This window comes from Myotis myotis, unplaced genomic scaffold, assembly GCF_014108235.1.
Source record: "Myotis myotis isolate mMyoMyo1 unplaced genomic scaffold, mMyoMyo1.p scaffold_m19_p_10, whole genome shotgun sequence".
Classification (NCBI taxonomy): domain Eukaryota; kingdom Metazoa; phylum Chordata; class Mammalia; order Chiroptera; family Vespertilionidae; genus Myotis; species Myotis myotis.
Window position 1 is genome coordinate 11,942,172 of NW_023416314.1, and position 14,974 is coordinate 11,957,145.

Sequence of the window (14,974 nt, forward strand, 5' to 3'; positions counted from 1 at the left end):
CACCCCTGCCCAGGCCTAACGTATTTGACCAAGGCTTTAGGCCTGGGCAAGGGACCCCTAGCTCCCCGGACTGCCGGGAGAGCGGGTTGGGGGCGTGACTGCGGGCAGACGCCGCAGACGCCCCGATAGCCCGGGTGTGCCGGCCAAAGCGAGGCGACCACCCGCACTCACGCCCCCAGGCGGATGCCACAGCCACCCTGCAAGCCGGGGTCTGCCGGCGAGTGATCCCTTGAGGAGAATTCTGAGGATGCGACTTCCCTGCTAAAAGAGTCTCCAACTCTGGGCAGGAGGAAATCCAAACTCCTCATCTTGAGGGGCTTCATGTAAGGCCCTCAGAATCTGGGACCCATCTTCAAATCCCCATCCTATCTCAGCCCGTCTCAATTCCATCCCATCCTGGTCCATTCAACCTCATCCTGGTTACTACCCACTCTCCCTACAGCTTCAAAGAATTTACTGTAGCCCTAACTGGTTTGGCTCAGCGGGTTGGGGGCGTGACTGCAGGTGGATGCCGCAGCCGCCCTGCAAGCCCGGGTCTGCCGGTGGGAGCAGGTCGGGGGGCATCCACCCACACTCACGCCCCAACCCACCCTGCGGGCGGAAGCCGCAGCCGCCCCGCCAGCCCCGGTCTGCTGGCAGGAAAGCCGGTTCGTGTCTTGGCCAGTAGGGGACAGCTGCGGTCACGCCCCGCCAGCCCTGGGTTGGGTCGCCTGCCATCCAGGTCACAGATAGCAGGCCTGGATGGCGGAGGGGCAGGCAGGATGGCGCTGTCCCATCCTGCCTGCAGTATGCAAATTAGCCGCCATCTTTGTTGGCAGTTAACTGCCATCTTAGTTGGCAGTTAATTTGCATATCGCCGTGATTAGCCAATGGGAAGGGTGGCGGACGTACGCCAATTACCATGTTTCTCTTTTATTAGATTAGATTATATTGATATATAATAATAAAATTATATATAATAATCTTTATTATACATAAATATTTTATGTCTTTCATTTATATATATTTCAAATTGCAGATTTATAGGTAAACCTGCTTTGTAGTGTGGGATAATAAAAATTATTGTGCAAACTGAGACTATGCAAAGTGATCTTAATATTAAGTCAGTGGAAAAAATATTTTGTGACTGACTTCAGAAATTTTTGTCAATACATTAAAAGCTCTTAATATATATAAATATGTAGGAAAAATGAAAAATTAGCAAAATCAGTACTTATTTAGTACACTGTAATTTAAAATAAACTTTCAGTGTTTTATTTCTTTGTGAAAAAACTTTAGTTATGAGTAAATATGCATTACTCATATTTAACACATAGTGGTAACTGAAAGTTGAACTGTGTTGTTGGTGTCCTGGAGTTATTTATTATACTGAGTAACTGAAATTCATGCGTATTGGAATTGTGCAAAGAAAGCCAGGATTGCCTGTACTATCTTATTTACTTCCTAAGTATTGCATTTAGTAGGTAGTAGACTATAAACATTGTAATAAGTGAGAGGAAGGGTATTATTTAATGCTTCTGTCTTTGGTTTTCATAGGAGGTTGGTATGCCAGCAGACTACGTAAACAAGCTTGCTAGAATGTTTCAGGACATAAAAGTATCTGAAGATTTGAACCAAGCTTTTAAGGAAATGCACAAAAATAATAAATTGGCTTTGCCAGGTATTATTTTATAATTTTGTATATGATACACACATAATTTTTAAACTTTTTTTACAAGAAATGTCTTTGTTTTCCAGTAAATTAAAAATAAACACTGGCAGTAATAGATACAAGGATATTGCAAAGATCACATTCCTTAGACATCCTGCAAAATAGAGTCTATATTTGCTAATCCTTATTTTAGAAACAAGAGTACACTTTTTATTTAAAAAAATACGTTTTTATTGCTCTCAGAGTGGAAGGGAGAGGGAGGGAGAGATAGAAACATCAATGATGAGAGAGAATCGTTGACTGGCTGCCTCCTGCATGCCCCCTACTGGGGATTAAGCCCACATCCCAAGCAGGTACCCTGACCAGGATTCAAACTGTGCCCTCCTGTTCATGGGTGAATGGTCAATTACTGAGCCACCCGGGCGGGTCAACAAGTATACACTTTTAAAATCTTTAGTCCTGTTTATTTTCACCAAAGCTTACCCTGTATGTAATGTACATGCTTATTTATTTTGAATTTTTATCAATTGCCAAAATTTACTTTATATTTTTCTGATATTTTTGTCCATAGCTGATTCAGTAAATATAAAAATTTTGAATGCCGGTGCTTGGTCAAGAAGCTCTGAGAAAGTCTTTGTCTCACTTCCTACTGAACTGGAGGATTTGATACCTGAAGTAGAAGAATTCTATAAAAAAAATCATAGTGGTAGAAAATTACATTGGCATCATCTCATGTCAAATGGAATTGTAAGTAAATGTGTTAGTTAAGATATTGGTTTGACTGAAAGTGTCAGGATTCCGAATAAGAGTTGCTTAAACAAGATAGGTTTGCTTCTCACATATAAAGTCTGAGCAGGAGTAGTAGATCTCTTCCATGAACTTGTTAGGGACATAGGCTTCTAATTATATCCCTTCCTTAAGATATTGCCTTTGTCCACAGAATTCAATATGATCCTTACTATGTCTTTCAGCACAACAGAAAGATGAGGGTATATGTTCATTTAAGGGCAACTTTTAGAAGTTTCCCCCATCATTTCCACTTGTATCTCATAGGCCAGAACTCAGTCATATAGCTACATTTTGTTCCAGGGAAAGCTGGGAGATAAGCCTTTATTCTGGGCAGTCATTGAGGTCTGTTAAATATCTTAATGCCATGTAAGACAGTTAAGAATGGATATTGGAAGGCAGCTACCAGTGTTATCCATATGTAATCTCACGTAAGAGATACTATAGTAGATAGATGGTAATCATTATGAAAAGATTCTTAGTTTTAACTAATTGTATTATCTGTTATGTTATAGATAACATTTAAGAATGAAGTAGGTCAATATGATTTGGAGGTAACAACGTTTCAGCTGGCTGTGTTGTTTGCATGGAACCAAAGACCCAGAGAGAAAATCAGCTTTGAAAATCTAAAACTTGCAACTGAACTCCCTGATGCTGAGCTTAGAAGGACTTTATGGGTTTGTTTTTTATTTTTAAAATTTTATCCTGTCACATAGCAGAAAAATGTGTTGATTTGCTTATAATAAATTTATGAATTCATAACAATTTCAAATGAGTTTTAACCAAGAAAAATGCATTTTAATGACGTATTTATGGAAAAAAGGAAATTGAAAACAAGCAAGTAACTGAAATGGAGAAAGGCAGAAAAAGGAGAGAACGATTGCGTTGGTAGTTAAATAGTATCTGTGAGGAGTGTGGCCAAAGATTTCTTTATGAGAATGTGTTCAAAGATCTATGACCAAAAATCTAAGAATTAGACAACTTTGGTTTTTTGTGGCCTTATAAAATGTACTCATTAGCCTACTGCTCATAACTACATTTTATCCCTACTCCATAGACATCTTAAAAGTTCCAAAATAAGTTATTACCTAGAGAGAAACAGCTGGTCTATAACTGGCAAGTGGTGTTTGCTGTGGGTCATGTATGACCAGTCCCTCTAGTTTCTTGATGTATTGTAAAGGGAACATGCATTGCTTCCTCATAACTCTTTTCTCCTCATTCTCTCTGTTCTCATTATGCATTTACATTAGTATATTCGTGGAGGTACCCAATAAAAGGTTGAATTATATAATCTTTTCTCACCTCTGTTGGGCATGGTGGAGAATTGATCTTAGTGTTTAATACTGTTCATAGGTGCTAATTGTTTTCTCTTTATTTATAGTCTTTAGTAGCTTTCCCAAAGCTCAAACGGCAAGTTTTATTGTACGAACCTCAAGTCAACTCACCCAAAGACTTTACCGAAGGTACCCTCTTCTCAGTGAACCAGGAATTCAGTTTAATGTAAGGTTTATGTTGGTTGATCTAAAACAAAAATACCTTGTTTGAATTTTGGTATTTAAAACACACCCGCATACTCTTCATCATTCTAGAGCAGCGATTTTCAACCTTTTTCATATCATGGCACACATAAACTACTAAAATTTTGCAGCATACCAAAAATATATTATTGCCAATCTGACAAAAAAAAAAAGTATAATTTTGATTTATTCACATCAGATAGCTATTGTTGTGTTGTAGTCATTTTTTATTTGACAGTCTAAGGTAGGGGTGGGCAAACTTTTTGACTCGAGGGCCACAATGGGTTCTTAAACTGGACCGGAGGGCCGGAACAAAAGCATGGATGGAGTGTTTGTGTGAACTAATATAAATTCAAAGTAAACATCATTACATAAAAAGGTACGGTCTTTTTTTTTTAGTTTTATTCATTTCAAACGGGCCGGATCCGGCCTGCGGGCCGTAGTTTGCCCACTGCTGGTCTAAGGGAAAAGAGGTCAGTGCCCCTGACTAAGTAGTCAGGTACAGTATTGTATGTTTTAAAAATTCTTGTGGCACACTAGTTGAAAAACCTGCTGCTCTAGAATATGCCAGTGAGCTGTTCATTAAACATTAATGAACTAGAGATGTTTATTTCTTTTTTTAATTTAAATTATTTATTGTTTAAAGTATTACGTATGTCTCCTTTTACCCCACTGATCTCTCCCCAGCCTCTCCCACCCCCCAGCACATGTCCTCACCCCACTACTGTCTGTGTCCATGGAGATATTTATTTCTTTACATATTTTTCATGGATACATTTTTGTGTCTGACATTATACTGTATTGCTTTTCATCTTTAAAGTAAATCATCTTTTTGCATTTTAAAGTAGCTGTATGTACACAAAGCATTTTTTTTTTCCTTAAGATTCAGTTAGGCTCTGGCTGGGTAGTTCAGTTGGTTAGAGCATTGTCCCAATATGTCAACGTTGCAGGTTCCATCCCTGGTCAGGACACATACAAGAATCAGCCAATGAATGCATACATAAATAAGTGGAACAACAAATCTCTCTCTCTCTCTCTCTCTCTCTCTGTCTCTCTCTCTCTCTCTCTCTCCCTCTCCCTCTCCCTCTCCCTCCCTTCCTCCCTCCTTCCTCCCTCTCCCTCTCTTTCTCTTTCTCTCTCTCCTTTCCTCTTTCCCTACTTATCCCCTTCCCCCCTCTCTCCCTTCCTCTCTCTCTGAAATCAGTCAATATATAAAAGTTTTTCAGAAGTTCCAGTTAGAAGATAATGCTGGCCCAGCCGGCATGGCTCAGTAGTTGAGCATGTACCTATGAACCAGGAGGTCACGGTTTGATTCCTGGTCAGGACACGTGCCTGGATTGCAGGCTCAATCCCCAGTAGGGGGCATGCAGGAGGCAGCCCATCAATGATTCTTTCTCATTGTTGATGTTTGTATCTCCCCCTCTGAAATTAAATATATGTATGTATATATATATATGTCTGTGTGTGTATATGTATGTATGTATATGTATATAAGATAATGCTAAATTACAACATATATATCTTTAAATATCTAATCGCATTCATGGCAATGTAAATTATATTCACTTTGTTATTACAAGGAGTGTAATCACCTATATTTTATTAATGGAGTCTTTATTGTGTTTGAGTGAAATCATAGAGTTTATTTTAGAAAAAGCTATGTATGTTGGTTATTTGTTACTTATCCTTTAAATAATTCTGGATATTAATTTTTAAAATATATCTAACTCTTTTCTCCCAGACCTTGTTGTTATAATATGATGTTTACAAGGCCTCTCACTGTAAAATAATTTGATTCAATGTTTTTTATAGAAAAAATGCAAAAGTTCAGAAAAGGGGTAAAATCAACTTGATTGGACGCTTGCAGCTCACTACAGAAAGAATGAGAGAAGAAGAGAATGAAGGAATAGTTCAACTACGAATACTAAGAACCCAGGTTTGTAATATTAAGACAGAATGTCTAAATTTTTTTAAACTTTGGCATTTTGATGTTGTTTAATTCTTCAGACATTTTTTTTACATTTAAAAGCATGTAGGTATTCAACCTTTTTGTAAGGAAGACCTAATTTTTATTTTTTTTCCTTTTTTGACCTAATTTTCATTTTACTGGAATTTAAAAATTGTACTGAGATGTTGTCTGTCTGCCCTGGCCAATGTTGCTCAGTAGTTAGAGCATTGGCTTGGGCACCAAAGGGTCTTGGGTTCGATTCAAGGGCATGTGCCTAGGTTGCAGGTTTGATCACCAGTGTGTGCCTCGCTTTCTCTCTCTCTCTCTCTTTTTTCCTCTTTCCTCTCTCCCCCTCTCCCCCTCCCCTCCACTCTATCTAAAAGCAATGGGAAAATATCCTCAGGTAAGGAGTAACAAAATGAAAAGAAAAAAAGAGATGTCTGTATGGTAGATTCTGTAGGTTGTGCCAACCCTTGGTTTTAGGTTCTGTCTTCATTTGACCACACCTGATTAAATGTATCTCAGCAAGAAATTACAATTCTGGGATTGATATATTTACATTTTTATTTGACTTCTAATTCCATTGAAATATGAAATTAGGGAACATTTTTAAAAACATTTTAAAGCTAGGGTTACGATACCTTCTGAACATAATAAAGAATACCTATTACAAGCTAATATATGACCATTGTAACTTTAGAAATACATCTATTAAAACCAACTATGCCACTTTTACAATTTTTACTTAGTATTATTTTAAACTACTGGCCAATGCAATGAGAAAAGGTTAAATTTTTTTTTTTTATTGATTAAGGTATTACATATGTGTCCTTATCCCACCCATTGCCCCCCCACCCCACCCCCACTCATACCCTCACCCCCCTGGTGTCTGTGACCTTTGGTTAGGCTTATATGCATGCATACAAGTCCTTTGGTTGATCTCTTCCCCTTACCCCCACCCTCTCCTACCTTCCCTTTGAGGTTTGCGGAAGGTAAAATTTTTTGTTACTTAGAGATCATATAATATGATAAAGGAGTAAAGATGAATAAATAAAAATTGCATTTCTATTTATCAGTAAACAAATTTTAAAACAAGAGGTAAAGTAAAGAAGAAATCATAAAATTCATAAGTATTTCTTTAAAAAGTAGTGTTTAGGATCTTATATGAAGAGAATGGACCTTTACTGAGACTGAAAAGAAAATATGAATAAAGAGGTCATGCTCTTTTTGTTACTAAAAGTTTTTAGTGGAGTGTAATTTACATATAACAGAATGTGCCTTTCAAAGTATAGTTTCCAGTGAGTTTTCATAAATGTATATACCTGTATGACCATCATCTCAATTAAAATACAGAACATTTTTCCCAGCTGGTGTGGCTCAGTTGGATGAGCATCGTTCCATAAACCAGGAGGTCTCATTTCAATTCCCAGTTGGGGCACATGCCCAGGTTGCGGGCTCAGTCCCAGTGAGGGGCGTGTGGGAGGCAGCGGATCAGTGTTTCTCACATATTGATGTTTCTCTCTCTGTCTCCCTCTCCCTTCCTCTCTCTGAAATCAATAAAACATTTTTAAAAACAGCAACAAAAAAACCCAAAACATTTCTATCACTCCAGTAATTTCACCATACCTCCCATCCAGCCACTGTCCCCGCTTCCAACCCACTTGATTCCTATCACCATTGCTTAGTTTTGCCTGTTCTAGTTCTTCATAAAAATTAAATCAGACAGTATATGTACTCTTTGTCTCTGGCTACCTTTGCTCAACATGAAATACTATATTCCTTAATGATAAGACTGAATAACTTAATGAGTCAGTTTTTACCATATTAGTATCAAGTTTACCAAATTGCATACAAAATTCAACCAAGAATATTTTTGGAATTTTATATATTGATTCTCAGTTTTATCAGAATAATATGCTTGAAAACTTAAAAAAATAATAGGGTGATGATGGTGAGCTTGCCTTGCCAAATATTAAAACTTATTAAAATATCTACAAAATGCCCTAGCCAGTTTGTTCAGTGGTTAGAGCATCAGCCCTTGGACTGATGGGTCCTAGGTTCGATTTTGGTCAAGAGTATGTACCTCGGTTGCAGGCTTGATCCCTGGCCCCCATTGAGGAGCATGCAGGAAGCAACCAATCTCGATGTTTCTCTGTCTCTCCTTCTCCCTTCCACTCTCTCTAAAAATCAATGGAGCCCTAGCTGGTTTGGCTCAGTGGATAGAGCGTCAGCCTACAAACTGAAGGGTCCCGGGTTCGATTCTGGTCCAGGGCACATGCCCAGATTGCAGGGGGCATGCAGGAAGCAGCTGATCAATGATTCTCATCATTGATGTTTCTATCTCTCATCCCTTCTCTGAAATCAATAAAAATATATATATTTTTAAATCAATGGAAAAATATATCTGCAGGTGAGGGTTAACAAAAAATATCTACAAAAATATGACAAGCAGATTACTTGAGGAAAATAACTCAGAAGTAAGTCTCCTAAGTCTCCTGTACAGACAAACTTTACAATAAAGGAAATAATTTTCATGGCCAATGAAACGGGAATGGATTATTCAAGAACAAGTTTTGGGAAATTTTACTTTTTGGAGGAAAAACTATGATGTATTCCTAGTTTATGGTGACACCAGGACAGATAAATTTCAGATGGATTAGAGCTGAGATGTATAATGGGGTGCCGGGTATAGTCCTACTATTAGATGTGCAGAGAAAATGGAGGTTTTTTGTTTTGTCTTAAACTGATCCAGAGTTGTGCCCAGTCTAGTAACCTAAGCTGTTCCTTTAGGCCATGCTGAGCCTTTCTTATTTCTCCCTGGTCCGATTCCACCCATTTGCATTATTTGCTGTTTTCACAGATGGCATCTGGATGTATTGAGGGTGAAAGGAATTCATTTGGCCTTGTAGTGGCAGTGACGGGGCTGTCATGTTTATACGCTGTGACAGTGTCCTGGGTTCTTGCTCATGGCAGCTGTGGAGAGCTTTCTCTGTCAGATGGGAATTTGCTATCTACTGCTGATGTCTGTAGCAGAGGAACTAGGATTTATTCTTTTTGCAGTTGGTAAGGACCACATAGCCACTTCCCTGCTCTCACTGAGCTCTTGAGCTCTCTGAGACTAGGCCACATCTTCAGTGTGGCCCGTGGCCTACATGGCACACTGTCACATCCTCCGCTGCTGCAGGATCACTCTCTCCTGCCCTGTGGCAGGTTCATTAACTCTAAACTCTGCGTCATGTGGGAATGGAGAGAGATTCAGGAGTGCCGATTATTTCCATCGTATCATACCACTCTTCTAGGGACCTCCAGCACAGTAAATGGGGACCAGCCACTGGCCGGTGTGGCTCAGTCGGTTGGGTGCTGTCCCGTGCACTGACAGGTTGCCCATTCGACTCCTGGTCAGGGCACATGCGCAGGTTTTAGGCTCAGTCCCCAGTAGGGAGTGTGCAGGAGGCAGCCAGTCGATGTTTTGCTCTCACATCGATGTTTCTCTGTCCTGCTCCCTTCCTCTCTCTCTAAAAATAAATGTTTTAAATATTTTTAAAATATATTTTTATTGATTTCAGTTTTCATCTTAACTTCTTTATCACAACCACCATCTTACCACTACCAAATCTAGAAGGGAGAAATTGGGACATTTACAATTGTTCTCCTCCTCCTCCCTGGTTTCTGTAATCCTCAAATGCTTAAAGGGACAGACTTTCCCTCTTCCTTCTTTCTGTGTGGACCCTTGACGTAAACCCCTGTGATCAGGAGCTTGGCCTCTGGATATATTGAGAATGGGAAGAATTCACTTGATCTCCAAGTAACAGTGTAGGAATTAAACCATCAAGGAAAATATTGAATAAATTGACATAGATAAAAATGCTTACTCCTGAAGAAATTGAAAAAGATTTAGTTGAATTGGTACAAATTGAAGATAGTATTTATAACAAATACGATTTATTAATCTGATAAATATATAAATCATAGTAATTATTGATGTCTTAAAACAGACACCAACTAGCCTCTCTTACTACATAAAGAAATAACTGAATGCAAGGGGAGAAGTATGTGTAAGGGTTTTGTTGAATCTTGATTTTTTAAAAAATACTTTTATTGATTTCAGAGAGGAAGGGAGAGAGAGAGATAAAAACACCAATGATGAGAAATAATCATTGATTAGCTGCCTCCTCACACCTCACACTTGGGATCAAGCTCACAACCCAGACATGTACCCTGACCAGGAATTGAACTGTGACCTCCTGGTTCATGGGTCGACATTCAACTACTGAGCCTCGCCAGCCGAGCTCTTAATTAATTTTTAACACAATACTGGATTATATACATATTGTGCTCACAGGTAATATAAATTTTTAACATATACATAGTGTGGAAAAAGGAATAAAAGGAATTGGCTAAAATAGCCGTGGGCAAACTACTGCCCGCAGGCTGGATCCGGGCTGTTTGAAATGAATAAAACTATTGAAAAAAAAGACCGTACCCTTTTATGTAATGATGTTTACTTTGAATTTATATTAGTTCACACAAACACTCCATCCATGCTTTTGTTCCGGCCCTCCGGTCCAGTTTAAGAACCCATTGTGGCCCTCGAGTCAAAAAGTTTGCCCACCCCTGGGCTAAAGCATTAGTCTGGTTTTCTTTCAGCAGAGAGAGAATAGGTAATTTTGCTTTTTCTCGTTTTCCAAAATCTCTATAATCAGATTATCTTTTACAGTGAGCAAAAATAAAAGATACTGGTCTCAATGTTAATCTCCTAGTGTAGTGATTTTCAACCTTTTTTAATCTCATTACACACACAAACTAATTAGTAAATTTCTGCAACACACCAAAAAGTTTACTTTATACCAATCTGACCAAAAAAAAATAAGTATAATTTTGACTGGCTTACAAAAAACAGTAATAATAATAACTACCTACCCTTTTTGTTCCAAAGTGACTTTTAAAAAAATTAAGTGCCTATACTTTTACAAGGATTTCTAGGCACAACCTTATTATGCAACGTGACAAATAGGATGCAACTCTGTTCTGTGATTTATATATTTATGGCTCAAGACAGGGCATGCACACCACATGGCTGTTGTTAATTTGACAGTCTAAGAGAAAAGAGGTCGGTGCCCCTGCTAAATAAATAGTATTGCATGTTTTAAAAATTCTTGTGGAATACCGTGGCACACTGGTTGAAAATCGCTGTCTTAGTGATTATTTATCATTTGGATAGATGTTGGCTAGAAGATAATAGACATAAAAAGTCATTTTTTGTTTTCCTTTACTTAAAATAATCTAATTATTCTCTTTCATTTTTATTTTTTGTTTTAGGAGGCTATCATACAAATAATGAAGATGAGAAAGAAAATTAGTAATGCTCAGCTGCAGACTGAATTAGTAGAAATTTTGAAAAACATGTTCTTGCCACAAAAGAAAATGATAAAAGAGCAAATAGAATGGCTAATAGAGCACAAATACATCAGAAGAGATGAATCTGATATCAACACTTTCATTTATATGGCATAATTTTGAACATCATGGACAACATTAAGAACTCAAATTTTGGAGTGCTTGGGCAGAAAGTTGCAACAGTTTGTGCTGAAGGTTTATTTGGACTTTGATTACATAAATATTAAAATCTCTGCCTTACCTAACAAAACAACTATATTTTGCCAACCACATTAGTTAGCATGATGGCATTCCCTTCATGTCACACACTCTTTAACAGCATGCTCTTTTGTGGGAGACACTTGCATTCATGAAGAGCCCTTTATGAACTTTTAAAAGGAAATTTGACTTATACCCACCAGAAGAAATACAGTTGGGAAGGGTGAGGGTGGGATTCTTACTGCTTTCTTTCTCCTTTTTCCTCTCTTACAAAAATGTACTTGCACAAGGAAGGATCTTCAGATATTTGTGCACTGAAAAATGCTGTTATGTGTTGTTTTTAAAATGCAATTAAAACTAGAAATAGCACTCTTGGTTTCTTTTGGTCAAAAGAGTGAGCTGGTCTACACACCATTGGGAGAGGGCAGATGTAGGTGAGAAGATAAGTATTTAATAAGTATCAGATTATTTGTTCAAACACTGCTTCAGTATAATAACTGGATTTTAATGGTGACCTAAGAATGGTATTAAATTTTTCCAACTTACAAATGTTGGCTTTCTTTAATCAAGAGACTGCTGTTTTAGTTGTTTGTTTTTTAATGATAAGGAGTATTTTTTCTTTTATATGGCTGGAGAGCTTGTTTTGGAAAAGTGAAACTTATATTGTTTCTTCAATTGTTTGAAACATGTATGGAGATAGGTTGGTCATTTTGATTGCAGAGTCAAAATAGCAAAAAGTTAAGTGTGTTTTTCCTAATACACTTAATATATCTATACCTAATATTTGTTCTGCCATATCCAAATTCATTAAAAACAAGGCAGAAACCTCCTGCTCTCATATAATTCAGTTATATAATTGATCCCTTAATCTGTAGCATAGAAATATTTTGGTATTTTAGTCTCTTGATTAGGGATGTATAGCCTCAGGTTTCCTGATAGGAAGATATTCTGCTTTAAACAAGTAATAAGTACCAGTTACCTATGAGGAAGAGAGAAACCACAACATAGGAAAGACCTGAAAAGCATAAGTAAAAGTGTTGCAATCTTAACATGAACAGTAAACTTGCCAAATACATGTACATATATATTTATATATTTGAAAAATAAACATTTTTTAAATGTTCAGAAGGCAACTCTTACCTTGTTCCTCTTAGTCAATCCAAAGTAGCAACTTACAAGTTGCTGGTAACTGAATATCCAGAGGAGTGAAGATTTCGTACTTGAGGACATGAGCAACTTAGAGAAGAACTCCCCATTGGGAAAGTATGGCTCAACATGGATTTTTATTCATTATGATACACGTTTCAAATTTTCTTGCAAATTGTTTTACTTCTTGTTTGATATTGAGTAAAATTTTTCAGATACGATTTTGAAGTCAGTCCGATTGGGTGTGCTGGAGCAGTGAAGGCTCACAGCATTGTCACAGAGTGATTACAGGAGCATTTCACGGAATCTGCCCAACCCCAAGAGGCTTTGCGAGCTGCCTGATAAAGGAAAGCTGATTTAAAACACTTAAGGTTTTGCTGATTATAGTCAAATGCCTGTTCTGAAACTCATAGGAAATTGGAATTTTGTTTCTAATTTTAAATCTTATACATGAGTTCTAAGATAGCATATGTCAATTATTAGACCAAGTCTATTGTGAAGAATTAATTTAGTGCTCATCATTTTCTCTAATTAAATGACTGATAACAATGGATAAATTCTTTAAGGATTGTAATAAATGTGGTCCTTATGTTTAGCAAATAGTTTGCTCTTGGCATATTTGCTTATCCAATACAAGAATGCCAAAGGAAGGAAATATTACAGGCTATTTTTCAAAGTCGAAGATTTATTGTTTTAAATTATAATTGTTCTCAGAACTTTTTTGTAACTTCTAATCATTTTGGTGATTTAATTTAAGAGTGAGAGCCATGATGTTTTGATTTAATAAAGGCAAATTTAATGCAAAAGTGGGTAACTCATAGCAAACTTTTCTATTAAATTTTATAAATTTTTAATAGCTAATTATGTCCTAACTGTATTTTGGGGAATAGAACAGTAGTAAATACTGTAGACTCACAGCTTTCATCATTTTTTTTTGTTATGTATACAAAAGTTTAACTACTTTTTGGTATTTATGAAAACCATTCAGTTGACAAGGTGCCTATACCATTACTGAATTTTCTTTAAATATGTTTTGACAATAGATTTGCTAATTTAAATAAAAAGAATCTGAAGAAAAAGAACAATTTACCAGCAATTTGCTAAATACATAATCACAGTTGTATCTTTATCAGGTCCCTTTTCTATAATGTGTACTTAAAATTAGTGCTATCTGAGCAGGAATGAAACCTGGCATAGTTAAGGGAAAAAATATATACCTTTTTTTTCCCCATGACTAGTATGGCAATAGGACTCTTCACAGGTTAATTTAAGCTTCAAACATTCATCTTCTAACTTAGAGATGGAGCCATCTCGGAAATGTTAACCTTTGTTACCATCCCATTGCCAGAGTAACTAGATGTGAAAAAAACTTACAAAGTAAAATATAGAACAGTTTTAATACGAGATAAATATTAAACCATTACTGTTTCAATGATTTAATGAAGATCTTGAAATACATTCTGAAGTCTTCCAATTTTTACATTTATTGGAGGGGGTCTCAGCATTCTGTCAACCTATTTAAGTCTCTTACTCTTACTTTGTGCATAAGTGTTGAAATTTCCAAAAATGAAATGTTAGCTTCTTATTTTTACTTCCTATTAAATTCAATGCAAAATATGACCGTGGTTTAAAAGTATTATGCATTATTTGCAGTAGGATTTCATTAGCCCTGCTCAAAGGGCAAATTTAAAAAAAATACATTTTGGGTGAACGATTTGCTAGTTTTCCAGAAAGATTTGCTATCATAAACTCAAGCTGGTTTTTCTATTTTCATGTAAATGACTGGAATGCTATTTACACACTCTTTCAAGGTCATGTTTGTGAAGTAAACATTACATGAAAGCTTTCCTGTCATCTACACTATCTGTGTCGCCTGGAGTGTTGAACAAATTTGAGTTCCTAAGTTGTAATCTTTCCGTATATGGTATGTACGATTTTGAATGTGTGCCACTACATACTGAGGTGATAACGCTGTACAATTTTAAATAGTAGCAGTTTCTGTATGCAGTAGGCTGAAATATTTTGATGAACTGCTTAATTTTTGGATTTTATTTTTTAAGTTGTATAATTTATTTTCTTGCAAAATAAAAATGTAATATAAAAGCTTTTACCTACCCAGAAAATGTTGATGTTCTACTGTAAAATAGTTTCTGAGTTTAATTTAAAATTGTATAATAGGTATATTTATGTATTTCATGGAGAAATAGTAAATCTCAGCCAGCCTTAGGAATCAGAAATATGAAGAGGAACCCACTTTTTTTTTTAGATTTCAAATTCTAGTTCAGAATGAAAGCTATCAGGAATGTAGTTTTTCCATTGATGCTAGCGTAT

The 14,974-nt window shown here is 36.7% G+C and overlaps 1 protein-coding gene across 2 annotated transcripts in view; it reads left to right on the plus strand.

The window, feature by feature from the left end:
• Nucleotides 1-14,758, plus strand: part of CUL5 (cullin 5) — a 101,396-nt gene extending 86,638 nt beyond the window's left edge. Inside the window, exons 14-19 of one of the 2 annotated variants that reach the window (XM_036324483.1) lie at nt 1,537-1,660; nt 2,223-2,398; nt 2,953-3,114; nt 3,819-3,937; nt 5,767-5,890; nt 11,222-14,758. In XM_036324483.1, coding sequence (XP_036180376.1) covers nt 1,537-1,660; nt 2,223-2,398; nt 2,953-3,114; nt 3,819-3,937; nt 5,767-5,890; nt 11,222-11,416 — 900 coding nt within the window. In that variant the 3' untranslated portion in view covers nt 11,417-14,758. The remainder of the gene's footprint in view (nt 1-1,536; nt 1,661-2,222; nt 2,399-2,952; nt 3,115-3,818; nt 3,938-5,766; nt 5,891-11,221) is intronic. The other variant, XR_004970313.1, reaches the window with a different exon arrangement.
• Nucleotides 14,759-14,974: the final 216 nt, after the last annotated feature.